Source organism: Globicephala melas, chromosome 1, assembly GCF_963455315.2.
Source record: "Globicephala melas chromosome 1, mGloMel1.2, whole genome shotgun sequence".
In the NCBI taxonomy this organism is placed as follows: domain Eukaryota; kingdom Metazoa; phylum Chordata; class Mammalia; order Artiodactyla; family Delphinidae; genus Globicephala; species Globicephala melas.
The window spans coordinates 186,827,941-186,851,750 of NC_083314.1; the positions used below are offsets into that span (position 1 = coordinate 186,827,941).

Here is a 23,810-nt window from a genome sequence, read left to right on the forward strand (position 1 = left end):
ACCACCAGCCACCACCACCCCCCCACACCCCCCTCCCCCCGCCACGGGCTCCAAGCCCCTGCCTCTGGGGACACGTCCTCAGCCTGGAGGGCGTGCTGTGGCACCTGCCCTGCGACCCGCCCCCGCCCGCAGGACCCTGGCCCCGAAGCGTCCTGTGCTGCTCCGGACAGAACGTGCCCCTTGCTGGCCACAACCCGCCGATCATAGGGTGGCCCTGGGCCCCGGGACGAGGGGCGGGGCTGCCGAGCCGGGTGTGAGGGGGAGCTGGGCCCTGGGCCCCGGGATGAGGGGCAGGGCTGCCGAGCCGGGTGTGAGGGGGAGCTGGGCCCCTTCGGGGACCCCCTAACGTGCCCTTGCCCAGCAGACGCTGCTGAGAGGCGCCAGCTGGGCACAAGGGACAGGATGGGGGCGGAAAGGCAGGTCCTCGCCTGCAGGAAGGTCCCACCAGCACCTTCCAAAGACGTCCTCCAGGGGCCCAAGCTGCCGGTAATGACAGTAGGACCTCTTCGGGGCCCAGGGCCCATGAGACACACTCACGTGCACAGGTGGCTCTGAGGGCACGGGGTCACCATCCCGTGTCACGGCAGGGCACACCAAGGCCGGGGTGGCCCGGGACCTGCCCAGCGCGCCGTGCGGTAAGGATGTGGGAGCCTGGGTGAGACCCAGCCGCCCGCAGCAGGGTGTGGGCAGGTGGCTGTGATGAGCCGTCGGGGTGGGGGGCCGGGAACAGGTGAGGGCTCTGAGGGCCAGACCCCAGAGACCTCAGTGGAGAGGTGGAGCAACAAGGGAGCCTGCCTTTGGAACACGCCCACTCGACCTCCCAGCAGCCCGGTGACCCTGAGATCCAGAGGGACCCCCACGTGCTGCTCCGCCCCACCGGGGATGTTCGCCCCTACAGCACCAGGACAGGCCCCATCCCCCTGTCCTGGGCCCACGGCCTCCCCAAACACACTCTCTAGGAGCAGGGTGTGCCCCGCCCTGAGCCCCTGCCCAGGCCCTGGGGTCTGCCTCCTTTTGCCTGGGACCTGTCGCTTCCCCATCAGGGACCCCAGGCAGTGAGTGGTGGGCAGACTCTCAGTAAATCTTGGTGGACGGTCTGAGGGAGGTCTCTTGACACGAGGCACCTCACGCCAGGCCCAGCCACCGGCGCAGGGGCACGTATCCCCGGGCCGGGTGCCGTGGGAGCCGCTCCTATGGCCGAGGGGCACCACACATGGCCGCTGCAGCCGCCCTGAGCCCCTTCCCCTCTCTGGGCCTGAGGCTGCGTCTCCAGGAGACAGAGGATAGCTGGGCTGGCTCTGGGCTTTCGGCCTGTCGCACAGGAGGTCGGGGGTCGCTGCACACCCCAGAGGGGAGGGGGCACGAAGGGGCGGCGGCCCAGGCCTCTGGCAGGGAAGAAAGGATGGAGAGGCCGTCCTCAGAGCAGTGTCCGCCCCGGGTGAACGTCACGGGAAGGGGAGAGGGAAGGAGGACAGAGGGCAGCTGGTGCCCACCCCTCCAAGGCCCCCTACGCGGCTTCCCAGAGAGACTTGGGGGCTCAGGAGGAGTAGGGTGGGTCTCGGCCTACGGACCCCAGGCCCGTCCACGGCACCCGGGCCCTGCTCCCTCCCTGGCCCCTGCCGCCCCAGGAGACCCCAGGCCCAGCCTCTGCAGTCCCCTCCTGCTGCACAGGCCCTGGGCCCCTCTCTCCTCGTAAAACGTCGGAGCCGTGCTCCGTTCCAGAGCAGGCCCCTCCCGCCCTCCTGCCGTCACTCCTGGCAGGCGCTGCAGTGAGCTCACTCATTACATAAGGCATCCGAGCTATTTCTTGGGGGACTGAGCTCCCCCTACACGGGGCTCCATGCCCCCCTTCCCTCTCCAACCCTCAGCCATCACCAGCCAAGGGCATCTGGGCATGAGAGGCAAAACCCCCAGGCTCCCAGGGCGCCCCCCCGCCGACCCTGCGCGGGCAGGGGGCTCCCCCCACCCCGCAGAACAAGGGTGGGAGAGAAGAGAGGGCAGCTCCTTCCAGATTCCCTGGGAGGGCTGTGGGCAGAGACGCAGCCCCACCCCCAGCCTCAGGCGTGAGGGGGAGGAAGGAAGGGATTTCCCCAGGGCACGAGGGTTCTGCCATCACCAGTCACTGTCCCAGGGATGGGGATGGGCTTGCCTCCCTCTGGGTCTGGGGCACCTGGGTCATCCGTGGGCCCCGATCCCAGCAACATGTCCGCCAGGACTTGCGTCTCCAGAGGAGCTGCAGCATTTCCTTAGGTCAGGACAGAGGATGCCTGGCTAAGTGCCACTGGAGGCCCCAGCAGGACAGCCCTGTTTTCCAGAGGGGGGCACCGGCCCAGGAGCCCCTTGAGGCTGCAAGGGTCCTCCCAGGGGCAGAAGGGCCCGGGGACCTCAGACCTCCTGCCTCATTTCTGTGGCCGGGTACCACGCGGACGCAGTGGGCCCCCAGAGGACACAGCTGAAGGGGTGTCCAGACAGCGTGTGCTGGGCATTTCAGAGGGCGGAGCCGGCTCCTGGCCTGGAGAGGAGCAAGACAGGCCCCCTCGTTGCCTGGAAGGAAGCTCCGGGAGGGGCGGCCGTGGGGCCGGGCCCATCGCGAGCTTCTCCCACGGGATGCCCCTTTCCCGCTCCTCTGGGCCCGGCGGCCAAGCTTGGGGCCCTGAGCTGTCCGCCCCTCGAGGCCGCTCGGTGGCCCGCGCTCGGGCCCCGCCTCGGGGGAAAGTGGCCCCGGCGCCGCCTCCCGCCAGCCCCGCCCGGAGGAAGCGGACTCCAGACGCCCCCGCCGGGAGTCCGGCGTGCACCACGCCCTGCTTGGGGACAAAGCTCCCGGCGGGCGGGCAGAAGGGACCCTGGGGACCGCGGGCCGGCGGGTGGCGGCCAAGCCGGAAGCCCCGCGGCCCCTCCCCCGGCTCCCAGCCCCCGGCCTCTGTCCTCCTCGAGAAACGGAGAACGAACGAGACCGTGTTTTCCTTTCTTTTCAGAGACTCGCGTTCTTGGAACTTACACCCTCTTGGGTTTGCTATTTTTACCCACCCTGAGCCTTCCGGTCTCCATGGCGACGCCTCCAAACAGCAGATTCCAGGCGGCAATGACGTCACCTTTCCCTTTCCTGCCGCCCAGGCCTCCCGCCGCTGCCGCCACGCGGGGCCGCCCGGCTGAGCCCCCGTGGGCCCCGCCGCCTCCCCGTGCCCGCTGCCCGCTGGCCAGGCCCTTCCCCGGGCCCCTCCGCCCCGGGCTCCCTGCCACGCCGCTGCCCTGTGGGAGCTGCCTCGGCCCCGGTGGCCCCTGTGTGGCCCCTGTGGTGACCGTGCTGGGGCCGTGCCGGCAGCAGGAGCGCTGGAGGCCCTGTGGCCTGGTGTCTTAAGTGCCAGCTGCCCGTGGGTGCTGGTCCCCTGGATGAGGCTGTCACACTTCCCGGCCCCGGGGCTACTGCCCTCCCGGCTGTGTGGCCCACGGGCCTCAGGCTCCACACCTTGGTCCTGGTCTGGCTGCAGGACTGGGGGGCCTTGGTCCCTCCTCCTGGGCTGAGGTGTCCTGCAGTTGGTCACCAGGCTGTGTCTCTATCTGGGCTACACTTTACCCAGCTGTCCCTTCAGTGCCCAGCCTGAGGGCTGCCCTCAGCCCAGACCGAGGGTAGGGACACTCAGGACTGCAGGTCCACACCGCTCCTGGGCACTTGCTCGGTCGTGGACCCAGAGGCTTGCCGAAACGGCTGAGAAGTCTTGGCCGGGCCTCGCAGGATGGGCAAGTTCGGCGTGGAGAGCCCCGCGTCCCTGCCACGGTCAGAAGAAGGAGTTCTTCCTCCGGCGGAGGAGTTCCAAAGAGCCAGGCCCCCCAGCCCCTGGGCCTGCAGAGGCTACCTTGCCTGGTGGGATGCCGGGGTCCCCTCCCCTAAGCAGGGCCTCTGCCTCCCCATTGCCCCACAGGGCCTGGGACGGATGGTATGAACCCCAGCCCCAGCCAGAAAGCAGACACTGGGTCTGGGGCCGAGGAGAAGGGGAGCAGGCAGGGCTGCGGGGGCGTCGTGGGGGGTCAGAGCCACTGGCACGGGCCAGGCCGAGAGTTGGGGCCACACTCTGCGCCGCCAGCACCCAGAAGAGCAAAGAAGACACTTCGATAGCTCATTAGCTGCCATCCCTGCTCCCAGAAACAACATCGCAGGAAGGTGGTTTCAAGGCTCACATTCCTGCCCTCCTGGCTGCATTTCAGGTACGAAGTCCCAACTCGCCTCTGTCTGACACAGGCAGGCACACTCACAGGTCTGGACAGGAGGCAGGCCGGTGGGCGGCCCCGTCTCCAGAGCCCCACACAGACATGTTCACGAAAAGTTGTCCAGAGCACTTTCCTGGGGCCCACAGGTGGGCCTTTCCACTGCTCCCCCAGGAGTCTCTCCACCCTGAGGCTGTGTCCTCAGGCCTGGAGGAGGCCCTGAGAGAGAGGGCCCAGGCTGGAGCAGACCCGGGCCCTGAGCGGAGGTGGCTCGGGCAGGGATGCACATGTGGCCTGTCCAGTTAAGCACCTACCCCAACAAGCTCCGTCTGGACCAGAGACACAGGGTCTGGGAGCTGTGGGACAGTGAGGGGCAGGGGGCAGGCTTCACACTGAGGGGCGTGAAGGTGAAGGATGGAAGACCTGTGGCCCCAGAACGGGTCAGGTGGCCGCCCCGCCGTTACCGCAGGTACCGCGCGGGACTCTGTGTGCCTCTGTCCTTCCACGCTTCTCCCTTGGATTTTTTTTTTAATATTTTATTTTATTTTAATTTTTTTTGGCCGCGCTGCATGGTTTCTGGGATCTCAGATCCCAGATCAGGGATTGAACCCGGGCCACAGCGGTGAGAGCCGCAATCCTAACCACGAGGCCACCAGGGAACTCCTCCCTCGGGGCTTTTATGTAAGGCTCAGACTCCCGGGACAGCCACTGCCCCGCCCTTGCCTTTGCACCCTTTGGACCCCCGCACAGGGGGCCCTGGTCTGAGCTCTGGTCAGCCAGACGCATCCTGCCCAGGCTAGGACCCAAGTGCAGGCCGGGGGCTCAGGCCCTGAGGGGCAGTGAGTGCTTATGGGTGAGATCCCATGCCAGGCGTGACTGTGAAATTGATTTCTTCCACCAGGTTTATCAAGGGCCAAACTGTGACAAGCAGAAAAGAATTCCTGTTCTCAAGTGCTTACAGTTTCATGGGAGACAATGAAAAATTAAATTTCCATATGTTCTATGTTAGTCGGGAGTATATGCTCTTAAGAATAGACCAGGGTGTGGTCCAGTGGGTAAGGCTTTGTGCTCCCAATGCAGGGGGGCCAGGTTTGATTCCTGGTCGGGGAACAAGATTCCGCATGCACGCCGCAACTAAGAGTCCATGTGCCGCAACTAAGAGTCCGTGTGCCGCAACTAAGAGCCCGTGTGCCGCAACTAAGAGTCCGTGTGCCGCAACTAAGAGTCCGTGTGCTGCAACTAGGAGTCCGCATGCCACAACTAAAGAGATCACGTGTGCCGCAACTAAGACCTGGCGCAGCAATAAATAAATAAATAAATAAAGACTAGGGTGAGGGGGGTGGGATACCAAGCAGAGGGGCGTGCGCAGTAGGTGCAAAGGCCCTAAGGCGAGGGCACGCTTGGGTCCCACTGGGGTCCACGCAGAGGGGTGGAGAAGGTAGTGAGAGGAGTGTGGGCAAACCCAGCTTTGCTGCCCCCGGGGGATGGGGGTTTGGGGAACCCTGCTCTGAGCCGGCCTGGGAGGCCCCCAGAGCCACAGCCCCTCGCTGGCAGGTGGGGTGGAGCAGCTGCCGGGTGAGCAGAGGAGGAAGGGACGTCCTGTACCCAGCACCCCTGTGCCTCCACTTCGCTGCTGGGAAAACTGAGAGCGAGAGAAGGGGAATCGATTCGAAAGACACAGGCTACTTCTCGGAACATTTGTTCCCAGTCCCGCCCCCAGCCTGGCACAGGGCAGGAGCCACCGGCCAATGGGAGGGCCCTTGCCAGGCCCAGGCCAAGCCCCTCTCAGCCCCTGGGCGGCCCCTCCCCACCCCGCCCAGGGCCCCGCTGCCCGCTGTTCTGGGCACAGCGCAGGGGTTAAGGAACAGCCCACTTCAAAGGGTGGGGCTCCCGGCTGCCACCCCAGCCCCACCCCCAGTCCCACAGCCGCCGCAGGCCTGGCATTGGCCTCCGCCCAGCACCTTCTCCAGACCGGTCCACCTCCAGGCCAGCGCTGCCCAGCGGGCTCTCATCTCCGTGAGTAATATTTAACTTGGAAGGGCCAGCGGACAACTGCAGGGGAGAAGTTCACAACAAGTTTGGATTTCGATCCGCTTGCCAGGAAGGAGAGGGGGAGGGAGGGAGGGCAAAGTTGAGAGGAAGAAAGGAGGGCAGGAGGCGGGCCTGAGAGATCAACACCCCAGGGAAGCTCGAAGGACGGGGCCCAGCACCGCCCAGCACAGCCAGCAGCCCCTCCAGCCTCGGCCTCCTGGCAGGAAACACCCTGGTCAGGAGGAGCCTCAGGATTCAGCTCTGGGGCAGAGAACACAAGACGTGTGTGCACACACACACGGAGACAGACACACACACAGAGACACAGACACAGACAGACACAGATATATAGACACACACAGACACACACAGAGACAGATACACACACACGGAGACAGACACACACACACGGAGACCCAGACACACACAGACACACACACAGACACACACAGAGACACACACACAGACACACAGAGACCCAGAGACAGACACACACACACAGAGACAGACACACAGACACACACAGACACACACACAGAGACACACACAGAGACACACAGAGACAGACACACAGACACACACAGACACAGAGACACAGACACACACAGAGACAGATACACACGGAGACAGACACACACACACGGAGACAGACACACACACAGAGACACAGACACAGACAGACACAGATATATAGACACACACAGACACAGAGACCCAGACACACACAGACACACACAGAGACACAGACACACACACACGGAGACAGACAGACACACACACACATAGACACACACAGAGACAGACACACACAGAGACAGACACACAGACACACAGAGACCCAGACACACACAGACACACACAGAGACAGACACACAGACACACACAGATACAGAGACCCAGACACACACAGACACACACAGAGACCGACACACAGACACACACACACTGACACAGACACACACAGAGATAGACACACACACACACAGAGACAGACACACAGACACACACAGAGACAGATACACAGACACACAGACCCATACACACACAGACACAAGCAGAGACAGACACACACACACACAGAGACCCAGACACATACAGACACACACAGAGACAGACACACAGACACACACACAGACACGCACAGACACAGACACACAGACACACACAGACGCACACAGAGACAGACACACACACACAGACACACACAGACACAGAGACAGACACACACAGAGACAGACACACAGACACACACAGACACAGAGCTCGAGGTTGTGAGCAGAAAGGCCTGCCTGCATCTCTGAGTCTTCAGCACAAGAATGGAAAAGCCCTCGGGGCAGGAGCAAGCCGGGGCAGAGAGCAGGCAGGCCAGGACCCTCCCAGAGGTCTGTGCCCGCAGGCTTGCCCACCCAGCGCCTAGCTGGGAAGGGCCCCAGCCAGTGTGCCCTCCTCCATGGGAAGTGCGGCCACTTCCGGGCAGCGGCCGCCCCAGGGTATTCAGGAACATGGAGCCTCTGCTGGCTGCCAGCCTCTCCCAGCTCCAGGTGTCCCCAGCCCACACCTAAGAAGGCTGAGCGGACCTTGGGAGGGCCCCGCTCCAGAGGCCCAAGGGGAGAGGCCCCGGCTCCCCCTGCCTTGGGGACAGGTCACCCCGGGTCTCCATGCCACGTGGGGCCCACCCTCCTCTACTGGGACCCGGCCCTGCCAGCAGCCCCTGAGCCTGGGGCTCGGCTCCACGGTGCCAGGTGAGAAGCTGCACCCACCCTTCACCGACTCGCCTCTATTCTGGAATGTAGCAAATCTAAGTTGTTAAATGATTTATTTTCCGCAAGCATGCATTTTCCCAGGGAAAAGTGCACCCCTCTCCGACCTTGTAGTTTGTCCTGATTTGCTCTCAGGCAAAAACGTCTGCCCTTGGGGGGTGGGGCCCTGTATCACCCACCCTAGAGGACGGGCCACCAAAGCTGGCTGGGTGGGCACCCTGGCACCAGGTGGAGTGGGGCGCCTCGCCCGGGGGAGGGGACCCTCGCCGAGTCACACCATCTGGTGGAAGAGCTCAGAGCGAAGCTTTCCCACTTCTGGTAACTGCCCTCTGCTCCGCGGCTCTCCTTTCACTAGTGAAACTGTTTCATTTTGGACTTCCTCTTGGGAATCAGAGTCCCAGCCCTGACAGCAGCCGGGACAGCAGCGTCTCTGTCAGAGCTTTAGGATTCATGGCCCGTCTTGCAGGCTTGGCAAGGAGCCTGGACAGAGTAAGGAGCTTCCCTCCAGTGCGTGTGTTTGCTTGTGACGCGCAGGGCCGCAGGGGGACCCGGGTCTCTGCGGCAGGAGGTCTCCCACGTCAATTCTTTCTCCCTGCTTTGCTTCTCTGGAGGAAAATCAACTATCACCCATCTTCCGCAGACAGGCCAGTGAGTGAATCCACAGGGGCCCCTGTTCCTGGCCCACGCCAGGCGGTGCCTGTGATGAAAGCATCCGGACCGGGGGTGCCCTACCCCCACCGGGAGCCATGGCTACGGACCACGTGGGAGCCACGCAGATGCTGTGGCCTGAATGCTTGTGGCCCCCAAATTTGTATGTTGAGGCCTAACCCCAATTAGGGAGGTGGGGCCTTTGGGAGGTGATTGGGTCACCAGGGTGCAGCCCTGGTGAATGGGATCAGTGCCCTCATAAAAGGGACGGCACAGAGCTGTGTCCCACCGTGGGAGGACACAGAACCTGGATGTGGGTCCTCACTAGAACCCAACCATGCTGCCACCCTGATCTCAGACTTCCAGCCTCCAGAGCTGTGAGAGAGAAATTTCTGCTGTTTATAGCCACCATCTATGGTGTTGATGTTTTCTCACAGCAGACCCCAAACGGAATAAGACACCGGGCCTGCCAGAGGCATCAGCTCTCAGACCAGCTCTCAGACCAGGGTAACTGAGGCCCATGGAGGGTGTTTCCAGGGCTCGGGGCCCAGGTCGGCCCACAGGTGAGGTGCAGAAGGCCGGCACCCTGATGTGGTATGTGAGGGGCGGTCAGGAGCACTTCCTTGGAGCCCGCGGCCTCGACGTGGCAGATAGGGCCCAGAGCATGACCCCGGGCTCCAGTGGGCACGTGGCAGGAGCTTCCTGTGCTCCCAGGCCCCTCCCCCCACACACGGTCACACGGCCACACGTGGCCCCCCCCCGAGCTCCTGGAACGTGGCCGACAGGAGCCGTACTCTGCGTGCAAAGGCCCAGCCTGAAGAGAAGAATGTGTGGAAACGTGCTAATAACTGACATACGATTCCACGGCGAAACGTAATATGTCAGATATGCTGGGTTGAAATGAAATATATTTTCATGATTAACTGCACCTGCGTCTGTCACCTCTTCAGAGGTGGCTACTGTACATTCTCAACGACGCGAGCGTAGGGGCGGGCAGGCAGACAGACAAAGGCTGGGAGGGCGAGGGCAGGTCGGAGGAGGGTGTGGCGGGGACAACCGACCGTAGACCCGGGGCAGCATTGGAAGGTTCTCTCCCTGGAGGTCGGCTCCCAGGACCCCGTGCTGCAGGGCGTCCTCGGGCAGCTTTGCGAAGGCCCATCGCCCACAGTTGCCTGAAGCCCTGAGCGGCCCCGGGTCTCGGCAGCGTCTCCCTGCCCAGCTGGCCAGCCGCTCTCATCGCGTGGGGAAGAGAGGCTGCTATTCGGGGCGACCGGCCACCCTGGGGCACCCAGCAGCGGATGGGTCCCTCAAAGGAGGCTGTGGTCCAGGAGACTTGGGGCAGTACTTACCAATCGAGGGGCAGGCCGGGCGCCCAGGCCTGGGGACGCCAGAGGGACACTGGCCACACTCACCAGCCGCAGGACAGCAGACCCCGGGCAGCTGGGGTCGCTGGGCGTGGGTGCAGAGTCGGGGGCATATTCCTCTCCCTGAGGGTCTCGGGGGCCCCTCCCCAGCCCAGGAGCAGCCCGTGGGGCACGTGGGCACCCAGGAGGGGAGCTGGCTCCACCGTCTGCCTAGGCCGGGCCTGGGTCTCCCAGGCCAGAGAAGCTGCCCCTTGTCCCTGCCCCAGGGCTTGGAGCTCCAGCACCACCTTCACCCCCTGACCCCAACTCCCCCTTCAAGGCCACTCAGTGCCACTAAATCGGGAAGTCCACCAGCCGGGCAGCAGCACAGGAGACCTGGGTTCAAGTCCCTGCTCGGAGCTCACTGTCACGCAGCCGATGACAGGGGCTGGACGGCCCATCTGTCCTCCGATGCGGGGCTGGTGCCCGGAAGTGAGCCCCGCATGGGCCAGACACGGGGGAAGCAGCTCAGGGAGCCCATCCTGGCAGCTCCACCACGCAGGCGCTGACGCAGCCTCTGCATGAATCGTCAGGAACCTGCCCCACCTCGGCCTCAGAGCCGCCCACCCCCCCCACCCCCACCCCCCCAACCTCGGCCTCAGAGCCGCCCCCCCCACCCCGCTCCTGGACGGGTGACAGTCAACGCAGGGCTGAGCTGGGAGGAGGATGGCGTGGGCTCGCCTGGCCCCAGAGAGGGAGACCCCTGTGCACGGGGGTTGCCGGGAAGGCCAGCTCAGCCGTGCCTGGCCTGGGTGGGGTGACCGGCAATGTGGTCAGGGGGGCTTGGCCACGGAGGGGTCCCAGGCACTCCCGAGGGGGAGGGAGGAAGCAGCGGGGGAGGAGCCGGGCTGCGCCCCTTCTCCAGGGCCTGCTGAGCCGCTCCCAGGCCCTGGATGCCCGACTGGGGCTCAGTCGTGTCAGGGCCCGGTGCCGCTGTCTGGGCAGGTGGGCGGCAGCAGCCTGGGAGGTGCCCACTGCCTGAGAATGACCCCAAACAGGTCCCGTGTCCCTGACTCCTGGTCCCCTTCCCGCCCCCCCTCACCTGGGGGGGTCCCTAAATTCCTGCACTCTCCCCCTCCCCCACCCCTCCCCCCACCTTCTCCTTCTGAGCGGCCAGATGGGCCAGAAGCCGCCTCCGGAGCTGTGAGCGGCCAGCTCTCTCCCTGGGCTGTTGCCCCAGCCAGGGCCCTCCCACCCTCCTGCCAGCATCCCAGCCCGGGGCCTGCGGAGTGGCCCAGGGGGTGAGGCCCAAGGAGGGGAGATGGAGGCGGCAGGAGTGGAGGCAGGTTAGCCTCAGTGGCCCCAGGGGCTGAGGCAGCAGCCTGGGTGGATACCGACCGGCCAGCAGCCGGCTTCCAGCCACGTCCTGCTGGGCCCCAGCTTGCCTTTAGCCCGCCCCGTGTGGACACAGAGGCTCGGTCAGGGCTCCGCAGACGGGTGTTTGACCTCCCTGCAAGAACGGGTAGGGGTCTGTTGGGGCAGGGGTGGTGGGCGCAGGCAGGAAGCTGGGCTACAGGTGGGAGTAAGGCCAGTTCAGAGAAGTGATTCCACGGGGCCACAGGCCCCACTGGCCGGACAGTCCCCTGCAGGCCTCAAAGGGGACACTCAGGACCCGGGGCTGCCCTCTGGCCTGGGGGGTTGCCAGGCCCCTGAGGGCCCTGCGACACCCAAGGCAGAAGCAGCTCAGCACCCAGGGCAACGGGAGTGGGTGGGGCCTGGGGGGGGGCGTCCCTGCTGCTCCTGCCTCTTGGATGGTGAAGCCCAGGGGTCTCACGTCAGAGAGGTGGCCCGGCCCCCTCCTGCCCACCTGGGCCAGACAACAGACAGCTGTGCCCTGAGCAGCTGCTGCCCCAAACGTGGCAGTGGAAAGAAGACACAGGCCCTCTGCCAGGGGCTGGCGTCCCTCGAGCTGCCTCAGGCTGACGCCCCGTGACCTGGGGTTGCTGCTGGGACCTCTGGTGGCCATAGTCCTGGATCCCAGTAAGACTCAGGTAAAATAACTCCAGGTGCAAGGCCCCTGGGGGCGGGGGTGGGAGGGAGGAAGCAGCTTCCTGCCTGTGCCCACCCTGCCCCAACAGACCCCTACTCGTTCTTGCAGGGAGGTCAGACACCTGTCTGCTGAGCCCTGACCGAGCCTCTGTGTCCACACGGGGAGGAGCTAAAGCCTTTGTGCCCTTGTGAAGAGAGGAGGGGGCTGAAGGGGGAGGGAAAAGAGGAGGATAACAGGCGGGCCGGGGCGGGGGGCGGGGGGAGCAGGGGGAGGACCCAGCTGAGGCCCAGCAACACCTCTGATGGGGATGCCCACCCCATGAGCCACACCGGGACACCCAGGCCAGCCTGAGGACAGCCCCTGCCTGAGGAGGTCTCCAGGGAGGCGGTCAGAGCTTTCTGCATCAGGCTTCCCTCACAGCAGGTGGTCAGAAATGGCTCACACAGAAATGGGGGTGACGCGGTGGGGGCCTAGAAGGCCAGGCTCTGGCCAGCAGATCTGCCGTAAGCAGGCAAGAGACCACTGGAGCGAGGAGCTGGCCCGAGTGGGACAACAAGCGGCACTGGCCCACCCTCTCCACCCAGAGGGGGAGGGGGGGGAGGGGAGGGGAGGGGGAGGGGAGGGGGAGGGGAGGGGAGGGGGAGGGGAGGGGAGGGGGAGGGAGGAAGGGAGGAGGAGGAGGGGAGGGAGGGGAGGGGAGGGGAAGGGAGAGGGGAAGGGAGAGGGAGGAGAGGGGAGGGGAGGGAGGGGAGGAGGGGAGGGAGGAAGGGAGGAGGGGGAGGGGAGGGGAGGGGAGGAGGAGGAGAAGGGAGAGGGAGGGGGAGGGGAGGGGAGGGGAGGGGGAGGGGGAGGGGAGGGGCAGTCTTCCAGCTGCACGTGGTGCCGACAGCTTGGAGAGGCCCGAGTCTCTGTGTCAGTGTCCTGTGGCTACTGCACAAATGACCCACCTGGGGCTTCAAACAACGGGATCCACTCTCTCACAGTCTGGAGGCCAGGACTCCACACTCAAGGTGTCGTAGGACCCCGTGCCCTCTGGAGGTGCCGGGGAGACTCCTTCCTGCCTCTTCTGGCCTCCTGGGGTTCCAGGTGCTCCAGGGCTCGTGGCCACATCCCTCCAATCGCTGCCTCTGCAGTCACGTGGCTTGTCCTGTGTGGCTGTGTCCAAACACCCCTCTTCTTGTGAGGACACCGGTGATGCTGGATTCAGGGCCCACCCTGACCTAGTACGGCATCATCTTAACTTGATTCTAGCTGCAAAGACCCTATTTCCAAACAACGTCACACTCACAGGTTCCCTGGGGACACTGTTCAGCCACCCAGTACCCTCAAAGCTTGGTCCCTGCTGGACTTCCGTTCCCCACAGGAGAGCTGACATGGCGCCCTCTCGCCGGCCCCACTCATCCTCGGATTCCGGCACCCCCGAGGCTCCGGGGACACCGTGGGGGCAGAGTGCAGGCTCGCCTACCCAGGAAGGCACACAGTACCCTAGCCCTACGAGTCCCACTGAGGGGGCGGGGACGGCAGGGAAACCCAGGCAGGCGACAGGGTCAGGGAGAGTCCAGAGGGCTTCTCTGCGGAGGGGGCCCCAGAGGAGAGCCCAAGGGTTGGCAGGAGTGGAGACATGGGGCCAGGCAGAGCCGGTGTTGCTGCACGCAGGGCAGCAGCAGAGGAGGGGGGCGGGTCGGGAACAGTGGGGACCTTGAGGGAGTGACAAGTTTCGCTATGCATGCTGGGAGAAGGTGGCTGTCCAGGGAGAGGTGGTGGCCAGGATGGGTGCTCGGCCGCAGGCTGCTGTCTCTGCCACGCCGGGTCACCCCGGCTCTGTTCTCGGTGGAAGGGTCCCCGGCTGCCCCGTGACTTTCAGGCTCTTAAAGTGGAGGCTGGAGGCCGAGCTGGCCCTTGGCTTTAGCCTGCTGACCGTGGCAGGTCCCAACCGTGGACGCCCACCCCTCTGCAGCCGTGACGAGGGTCCCTGAGGAGGCCAAGGGTGCCCTAACTCCCACACCGGTGAGTGGGCCCTGCACGCGCTCTGCTGCCCGACGGATCCTGCGATGTTTCCCGGGCAGCTGTTTCAATCCCGCCCGTCTGTCCGGCGCGTTGCGTGCCCACGAATGCACTGCCCGGCTCCAGGCAGCCTTGCCCTCTTGGCACCCACAGGCCAGCAGGTGTGGCCGCGTCAGAAGGCCGGGCTTCAGGGAGGGGGCGGCCCAGCCCTTGAGGCCATCCTGGCTGGCGTGGGCACCGACAGGGCACCCACACGGAGCACGTGCCCCCGGCGCCCTGTTCCACTTGGAAATTGGAGGCTGCGGTGTTCTCTGGGGCTGATCGTGCCCGCCGGCCTCAGGCTCTGCCCTGCCCGCCTGTGCCGTCTTGGCTGCCCCGATGGCAGAGCTGGTCCCAAAGGAGGGTGTGGGGAAGCCAAGTGGGGCTCAGACCTCGCCAGCCGGCCCTGGGCCGGGGTCCAGCTGACAGGTCTCGCCCGGCCGGCCCACCGTGGAGTAGAGGCATCAGCGCCAGTCAGTCAGCGGCAAACTCCGCTCCGTTGGGGGGGAGGACAGAGCACAGTCACCCTGGCTCTAAGGACACCAGGAGCCCAGAGGTATCGGAAGGTGCTGGGGAGGGCTGGGCCCCCGACCAGCTGGCCACAGATGTTACCCTGATTCTGGGAGGGGAGGGCGTACCTGGCGCGCCATCGTGGACAAAGCCAGAGAGCATGGGGGGAGGTGGCCTCACAGCTGGTGGGGCCGCCACCCCTGCCCACTGGCGCCCTTTCTGCTTCGCTGGAGGGCTGCCTCCTCCAGAACGTGAAATATTCTCTGTAAACATAAACTTGGCTTGTAAAAATCTTGTCCCGCGGTGCCAGCCTCCGTCCCGATCAGAAATGCTTCTCCAGCCAAGCCCGCGGCCTGTCACTGCAGCAGGTGGCTCAGAAAACGGGAGCCTTTTAATCACGTTCAACTTTTAAACTTCCTCCAGCCCCCCCTCCCCGCCCCCCGCCACCGCGTCTTGCTGATAACGCCAGGACAGCTGGGACAAGGTGGGTCCCCGTCCACCTCCAGAAGGTCCTCGTGCGGGCTGGGCAGGCGGCGGGCAGCTGTCGGGAAAGCGGCAGCCAAGGGGACGGGGCTCCTGCCGGGTGCCGGCACCTGCCGCGAGCAGGCATACGGGTCACCCCGGCTCTGTTCTCGGTGGAAGTGTCCCCGGCTGTAGGTCTCAGTGGCGATGGGGGAGTTAATCCCCAGCAGCCGGATGAAACCAGAGAGGAGAAGCCCCCAGGAGACAGCTTTGACATGTCGCTCTGGCTCTGCCATCCCCAGAGCATGGATCCCGAGGGCCTCTGTTCTGCCTGGCCTGGGGTCTAGATCCCATGCACCCCCCAGCAGCCCAGGGTAAATGAGGCCCTTTGGCGTGGTTAAGGCCAAAGGAGCATGAGTGCCCCCCACCCGCTGTGCTGAAGGCCAGAGCCAGGCTCAGCCAGGCCCTGACAGCCACCGGGGCCTGCACCTCCTCGGGGCACCTGAGACCCTCCCTGCTCCTGCCTCAAGCTGTCTGTCTTGGGCTGGGGCGTCGGCTGTGTGAGGTCTGTACAGGCAGAGGCCAGGACGCTGAAGACCCCAGGGCTCAGTTCCCAGAGCCCTGCGGGGGAGGAGCAGCTGCTCACACAGATGTCCCCATGCGGCTTCCCAGAACGGCCCGACAGTGGGGCACGCGCCGGCCGTCGAGGCCTGCTGGGGCCCCGTCTGCCTGCGTTCCTCCTGGAAGTCCCCACGGCTGGCGCTCAGAGGCGCGGTGACAGTTCCAGGAGAGGCTCTGAAGCAGCGGAAGCTGAAGCCAGAGCCAGTGGTGCCGTGTCTGGGAACCCCACCACCACCCGGCTCGTCCTGCACACCTCAGTCCCATCCTGGGGCCCCCAGGGCACAAACTCTGCACCGACAGGAGTGGCCGAGGGTGCCTGGGCGTCTGCTGCCACCACGTGGCGGATTGCAAGGTCACTGGACGAGAATGCCTGGCGCCCTGGGTGTCACAGAAGCCCCCTCAAAGGCCCTCCACCTCCAGGCCCCCGCCCCTGGCCCAGGACTCGGGCGCTGCACTTGGTCGTCTCACATTGCTTTTTATTTATTTACTTATTTGGCTGCACCGGGTCTTAGTTGCGGCACACGAGCTCTAGGTCCCTGACCAGGGATCGAACCCAGGCCCCACCCCACCCCCACCCCCACCGCCCACCCCCCACCCCGCATTGGGAGCGCGGAGTCTTAACCGTTGGACCACCAGGGAAGTCCCTCTATTTGTTAATTAAGGGAACTAAGCTCCTTCCTTTTGTAAGGAAACGGGGAAGGATCGCCCGGGTCGTCAGAGCTGGACGCCCAGGCTCAGGGCTGCCGATGCAAAGGGAGGTGGCAGAGCTAGATCAGGCCTGGAAGCGGCGGGTGGGGACGCCAGGACCCCCAGCTGTCTTCCCGCGCAGTGCCTCCTCCTAGAAGCCGCTGCAGACCCCAGGCCTGAGGGGTGAGGGCGGCATCCCCCGGCTCAGCTGGAAAATGACTCCCTCAGGGCAAGGCAGCCTCCCGACCTCAGTGCCGCCTCCGCGGTGGACGGAGGAACCCTGGCCTCCGTCTCCCCAAAGGTTGGGGTCAGGATACCACCCTCCGATAGTGCCACAAAAGGGAGGTCACCTCATGGCCTGCGGAGCAGGTCGTGGGGTCCCCAGGGTCGGGTCAAGCGCCCACGTGGGGGTGGGAGTTGGGGTCCACAGCTCACGTCTGGCCGTGCGGGGATTGACTAGGGGGTCCTGGGTTGGGTTCCGCCCTGGCGAGCCGGGAGTGCCCGGGGCGGGGTCTGTGCCGGGGGCGGGGTCTGTGCTGGGGGCGGGGTCCGGCGCGCGGGCCGCTCATTTCCGCCGGACGCGCTGGCTCCGGGCGGATGGAGGCGGCGAAGAGGTCGAGACTGAGACTGAGCCGCCGGAGACCACCCTCGGGGGTCCGGTGAGGCCGGGGCTGGGGGCAGCAGGGAGAATGGGGAGGCTAGTGTCCCCGGCCGAGCAGTGGCCGGGTGTCACGTCCCCACGTGCTTCCCCGAGCCCGCCTCGGACCTGCCCCGCCCCCCCAGCTCTTCCCACCCGACCCCCACCCGCGGAATTCTCACCTCCCCACGCCGAGCTGCACACCTGTCCCCCCCGCTGAGTCCTTTCTCCTGTGCCCTCCCCGCCGGCTGAGTTCTCACCGCCCCGTCGCCCCAGGTCCCCGAGCAAGCCCCCCGGTTCCCCTCCGGACGGCGGCGAGTGTGCGCGGCCGTGGGCTGAGCTGCTGCGCGCCGCATGTGCGGAGCTGAACGTGGACGGCGAGCCGCCGCCGCTGCCCGCGTTCCCCGGCCAGGTGCGTGTGCAGTGGTCCCCGCGTGGCCCCGGGTCTCGGGCTGGGGCGGGGCGGGCGCGGTCCGACGACCCCGTCTTGTAGGAGCCCAGGCGCAGCCCTGAGCGCGCGCCCCCGGAAAGCTTCATCGTGGGAACCGAGACCTTCTCCTGGACGCCCTTCCCGCCGGCCCCGCGGCGAGGCGGGGACCCAAGCGACTGCGACCGGGTGCTCCGCGAGGCCCTGGGGCGCACGGGGTCCTCCGCCTGGTCCCCCCAACGACACCCCGCGCCCGAGCCCCGCGGGACCTCCAGCGCTGAGGAGCAGCCGTCCGTAGAGGGGTTGCCGACACTGCAGAGCTGCCCCATGTGCCAGGCCGTCTTCGCCCCCAGGTGAGTGGCCCCCCTGGGCCTTCCCTCCCCTCTGCTGCCACCCGGTGGCTCTTTCTCTGGAAACCACAGGCAGTTTCAGAAAGCTAGGGTAACTGAGCGCGACTTTGGCATTCTAAAGTGATATTTCACGCAGAAAAAGTGGGCAAAGCACAGAGACGGTGCTGATGAGCCAGAGGGCACAGGGGTGCAGGTCTGGGGGTCTACTTCCTGGTCCACCGGCCTGGGGCCCTGCTGACAGGCTGCAGCCTCCTGGACAGGGCCTCTGAGACTCTGCAGCATGAGGGCAGGGAGGCTCTGGCTCCAACCGGGTCCACCCTGACATCCGGGAACCGGGAAGTGACTGGCATTCCCGGGTGGACTGCCTCCAGAGCCAGTCCAGGCTGTGGGTCACTGAGCAGTTTTCTGTTACAGCCTCTCGGACACCTTCCCCCGTGGGTGGATTGTCAGTTTTAAAAACAAGATTTAATTTCTGTGTCTAGAGATACTTATCTCTTTTTAAAAGTCTAATGTATACTTTTATACCTTTTTAAAAGTAAGGGTGGTGGAATTGGACTTTGCTAAGAAGTCCCAACTGCCCAGCTTGTGGGCCACATGTCACAAAGCCGAGGACACAGGTGTGTGTGGGGGGTCATGGGGGTCAGGACGGCGGGAAGGAGTTTGGTCGGATGAAGGGGGTGGACGGCCGGTTTCGGTAGCTGGACGTGCTCTGCGTGTCCCGTGGCCTGGAGAGTGGGTTCAGTTACGTGCCTTGTCTTTGGTTTTCCAGAAGTAAAACCAGCCCTGGGGGGTGAAGGGAGTGGCTTATAGAACTAGCAGCTGATGACAGACAAAAGTCATCAAACCAGTGATCAAAATGTGTGGCACAAAACTGCACAGGTCTGCAGTCAAACATCCAGGCTCCTCCAGTGGCGACACTTCACTGGAGCCAAGCTTTTGGGGGCCTGGACGGCTTGGGGTGGGGAGAGTGAGGGCGAGGGGTGAGGAGGTGGCTGTCCCCGGGGGGCCTGTGGGCGAGGCCCCCCAGCCGGCACAGGTCTGGCATGGCGGGGGCGGGGGGGGGTGCAGTGGGTGTGGCAGCCGCGCTGAGATGCCCGTGCTCCTCGTAGCGCTGGAAAATTTTTCCCAGACCCAGTGTCTCACCGAACGTGTCTCTTGCCTGTACTGATGCTTCAGGACAGTTGTGGGCTGCAAACACCAGCTCTCTCACCAGTTTTTTTTTTTTTTTTAAACATTTGTTTATTTTTGGTGCATCGGGTCTTAGTTGCAGCACATGGGATTTTTTGTTGCGGCGCGCGGGCTTAGTTGCCCTGCAGCATGTGGGATCGTAGTTCCCCGACCAGGGCTCGAACCCGTGTCCCCAGCATTGGAAAGAGGATTCTTAACCACTGCGCCACCAGGGAAGTCGTCCCCCCAACCCTGCCTACGAGTCCTGATGAAGCCATGAACGCTTTTTAAAATACGAAGTCCTCTTGATTCGTTCCCGTTGAAAGAACGTCTTCTTGGCAGCAGACGTGCGGCCCAGCCCCTCCGTCCCGGTCTAGGGGTGGCTTTTGTTCTTGGATTACTTGTTTTTCTACACAGTCTAAAAAAGGACTCCCAGATATGTTAGAAAGAAAGTTCTAGTCTGAGCTCTTTAAGCAGTTAGACTGAGGCTGGGCAGAATGCCTCGGGATTGCAGAGTAGGTGTCAGTGCGGTTGGGTCCAGGCCTCCGCGTGTCTGGAATGCTTCTAGCACGTTCTTCCCTCTGATTAAGAAGGAGAGAGCGGGCCCTTGCCGGGCCACACCCCGAGCCTGCAGGGTGACAGTGGAAAGCCCCCCCCCCCCGCGCCCCTCCACCCCTGGGGCAAGGGGACAGGTCAGGCCATTAGGAGACAGAAATGGGACTGTCCCACACTTGCTTTCAGTGATTCTGGGGACTGTTTTGGGGCAGAGATGGAAGCCCTGCCGCCCCTCGGAGCAGAGGGATGGGCTGCTGGGCCGCGGGAGGTGCGGGCGGCCTGGGCGCCACGGGCAGTGAGACGGTGCTTGTCTTTCTTGGAGCCTCGCGCTTTCCGGGTCACTCAGAACCGTTTGTTCTCTGAGATTCTTCTCTGACCTGAGGGCCGTCATGTACCACGTGTGTGTGAAAGCCCCTCGGGGTCCGTGAGCTCGGGGCTGGTTCCGGAGATTGGCTCTCACCCGCCACCTGACGTGAGGACGGGAAACCAGATGGGCACCGTGTCCGCGTGATGAGACCCAGGCCAGCCCGTGGGGTCTCACGCGCTCCGAGGCCCCTGGAGGGTCGGAGCAGAGCCCCTTCCTGTGCTGGGCCTCCCGTCCACGCACCGGGCACGAGTGGGAGACAGAGGCAGAAGCTCAGTGTGCAAAGTGGACCCGCCACGAGGCTCCTGTTGGGGTGTGTGAGGGAATCCCAGACTGTGTCCCCACCGAGGGACAGTGCCGGGCAGCCCCCAGACGAGGTGACCCGGTCCAGATCTTAGGGTCTTCTGGTGGCCTCGGAGAAGGCACGTGGAGGAGCTGCTTCCCAGGACGGGCTGAGGGGCCTCTAGGGACTCGAGGAGGCACTGACCGGGGGCCTCAAATCCCCAGGAGGGAGCAGAAGGCCACCCAGACTGGCAGGGGCTCCCGCGAGCAGCAGAGGCCGCCGTGGGCGTGCATCAGGGGAGAGGCCGTGGCCCTCGGGCTCACCGAGCCACGCGGTGAAAGGAGGTCATTTCAGGCTGGGCGCCGGGACGTAGTGGTGCAGGGAAGGGCCTGTCTGCTCTGGCCAGGTGACCAGCTTGGTCTGCTGAACGCCTGGCTCTGCCGCCCTCTGGGCACCGTGGCTGCAAGCTGACCGTACACGGGCCACCAGCACATGGGGGACGGTCATTCCCGGCCTCTCCTCCTTGATGGCATCAGACGAGGTCAGGGATGGGAGGCGCCCGCTGTGACCGGCGCCCACTCTCCCCTCCCCCACCCAATGCCGAGGGGCTGATCCGTGGGCCGTGGAGCCCCACGAAGTCCTCTTCCCCAGAGGGGCCGAGTCCCTGAGTGAAGAAGACACATTCTCAGGTCTGAGGCGCACGCCCACCTTCGTAGTGACCGCCCTCCTAGTCACCAGCGCTCACGCCTTTTCTTTTCTGGTTGCCAAGCGGGTAGTTTTCGAAGGAAAACTTCGGAGGGAAGGAGGGAAGGGACGCATGGGCATTTGTTGGTGCGGACACACCTGGTGGGCTTGTCTGACTGATGAGACAGAGCCCCCGCCATGGGGGGTGGGGACCCCGCCCTCCACCTGGGGGGCCCCGTGTCTTGCCCACGCCCTTTACTTGGGACTTTCTGACACAGGGTTCCCCTCAGTCTCAGACGCAGGTGCCAGGTGAGCCTGGGAACGGGCATCCAACAAGCCTTCTGGGCGCCCTGGGGACCTTGGACCCAGGAGCAGGGTTTGGAAAGGCCCTTTCTGGTTGGGGGGCCGCCTCCTTGGTTCTACCAGCCGAGGGCACCGTCCCCGGTTTCTCTCCAGCTACTCCTTGGTGCGTGGTGAGCACCCAGGAAGGGCGTGAAGCGGGTGTCGCGTGCTCTGGCCGGGCGCCCTCCCTGCCCGTGACCCTCTCCTCTCCTCGCAGGCTGACCCAGCTGGACATTGAGAGCCACCTGGCCCAGTGCCTGGCGGAGAGCACGGACGACGTGGTGTGGTGAGCAGCCCGGCCCACGGCTCCCCCTCCACCGGCTGGGCCACCGCCCCTCCGCTCTGCGTCCCCCAAAGCTGTGTATTAGAGCGCGTCAGCGTGAGGCGTTCACGTCCCGCGTCTGTGTTGAGGCCAAAACATCGGGTCCTTTTTCCTTTTGGGGTGATGCTGAGCAGCGTGGTGACTGAAGTGGACAGAGCAGCCCAGGCAGGTGACAGACAGTGTCACCAGCCGTTCGGTATTTGTACCCAGGTTGGCAGAACGGACGCTTTGCTCACCTCCGACTGGCTCCCATTTCACGACCGTGTTTTAACCCCCGGGTGAACCTGCTCCTTCTGCAGCTGTAGGTTACTGCCCGCAAGGAAGACACTGTCACTGGTGCCTGTCACCACCCGCAGGGGTTCGGAGCAGCTCCCCTCAAGTCGGGAATTCACGGGGAGGGACAGGCCCGCCTGCCGGCATCTTGTGTGAGCTGTGTCTCGTTCGTGCTCTCAGTGCCCACGGGAAGCAGGGCCAGGGAGCGGGTGCGGGTAGTTTTCCTTCCGGCGCTGTTGGCCCACAGGTTCTGGAAGAGCCTCGTCTCCAGCACAGCCACAGCGGCTGCAGCACCGGTGGGAGGGAGGGGGTAGGATGTGGAAGCCTAAGGCTAACCCCCAGAAGTTGGTATTTTCCTTTCAAAAAGGGCTTCAGACGAGCCATGAAAAGACACAGAGGAAGCGTCAGTGCACGTTTCTCGGTGAAAGACGCCGATGTGAAAAGGCTACACGTGTGGTTCCAACTCTAGGACCTTCTGGGACGGGCGAAAGCCATGGAGACGGTGAAAAGACCAGTGGTCCCCAGGGGCTGGCGGGGAGAGGGCAGAGACAGGCAGAGCACAGGGGAGTTTTAGGGCAGGAAAACACTCTGAACTACAAGGGTGGTTACGCAATACGTGTATCAAGCCTGGGTCCAAACCCACAGAATGTACTGCTCCCAGGTGACGCAGCAGAGCAGGTTCTTCCCTGGTAGCAAATGCACCCTCTACGGGGATGCTGGGAGACGGAGGCGGCAGCGGGGCGGGGGGGCGCGTGCGAACTCTGTACCGTACCCTCACTCTTGCTGCGAACCTAAAACTGCTCTGAAAAATAAAATCTGTTTTTCAAAAGTGGCTTCAGGAGCCTTTGCTCCTGGCGACGCCTACTTCTAATGAAAACGACAACAGCACGCACTGTCATTAACGTCTTTAATAATGTGCAAGACACGAGCGGGTGTGGCCTCGGTGGGCACCCCCTCTGCAGGAGGAAAGCCATGGCCACGTGCGCCGCCATTCACTGTACAAACCACAGGGACGCGGTTACCTCTTTACAGTTCTGACGGCCCCAGTTTCCAAGAACCGTATCAAAAGGACACCGTATCGTGACTGGAGCCGCTGGAAAATGTTAATGATTTGTTTCCAAACCCCGCCTCAGCACACCCTTCACCTTCAATTTATAAAAACAAGTGACTGTGCACAAAATCTCCCCTCCCCAGGAGCACAGGTCACGCACATGTCTTGTACACGAGCGACCGCACTGGTGACCGGGAAGCTGTTTGGCAGCACCGCAACCTTGATACAAATGCCTTAGGTTTGAACAGATCCGTGGCCCCTGTGCTGTCTGAGCAAAGATGTCACCATACCCGATGCAGCACGCGACCCCTGTTGGGAGGAAGGGGGCTCCTGAGGCCGTCCGTGACCCTGTCCTGGGCAAGCGGGGTCTCCCCCGCCCAGGCGACCTCGCAGCCCTCACGCGTGGCTCCAGGACGACGTCACCGCGGGGCTGCCACGCCCCTCAGGCCCAGGCAGCTCTGACTCTGGTCCGTGGTCCCTCATTTCCGTCTCTGGAGGTGGGTCCTGGTCACAACTGGGGTGCTGGTTGGGACAAGCCTACACGTTCCATGGACACTGCTCTGCCACCGGGGTCAGGGGCCTGGGGAGGCTGGCGTGTCTGCGGAGGGTCACGGTGAGGCCGCAGCTTCTCTGTTATCCTTTAATTACCGTGATCCGCCCGAGGCCGCAGACACATGGAGAGAAGCAAGGCCTAGGGGTGTGTGGCGATGTGGGACATCCGGGGACTGCTGTCCCCGAGGGCGGGCAAGGCCCCTGCCCCCCCCCCCAACACTCTGCCTGTCCCTGAGCCACACCTGACATGTCAGGGACTTGCAAACCCACGATCTACCTCGTTCTAGAAAACCTCGGGTTTGGCTTTTCACTTACGAGGGTGGCTGAGTGACACGCGCCCCCTTTGCAGATTATGGGAAGTGGGGGTGAGCCGTGCCCAGAGATGCGTGTGTGAGGGTATTCCAGATTTACTGTTTCACTTTAAGGCTTAGGACCCATCATACAT

At 64.2% G+C, this 23,810-nt stretch overlaps 1 protein-coding gene across 1 annotated transcript; it reads left to right on the forward strand.

Annotated features, from left to right (window-relative positions):
- Positions 1 to 16,940: 16,940 nt before the first annotated feature.
- FAAP20 (FA core complex associated protein 20) lies at positions 16,941 to 23,503 on the forward strand. The gene is made up of 4 exons (XM_060284142.2): positions 16,941 to 17,017; positions 17,272 to 17,407; positions 17,489 to 17,775; positions 21,385 to 23,503. The coding sequence occupies exons 1-4, from the start codon at positions 16,956 to 16,958 to the stop codon at positions 21,455 to 21,457; spliced, it is 558 nt and encodes a 185-aa protein (XP_060140125.1). The 5' UTR covers positions 16,941 to 16,955; the 3' UTR covers positions 21,458 to 23,503.
- The last annotated feature ends 307 nt before the right edge of the window (positions 23,504 to 23,810 follow it).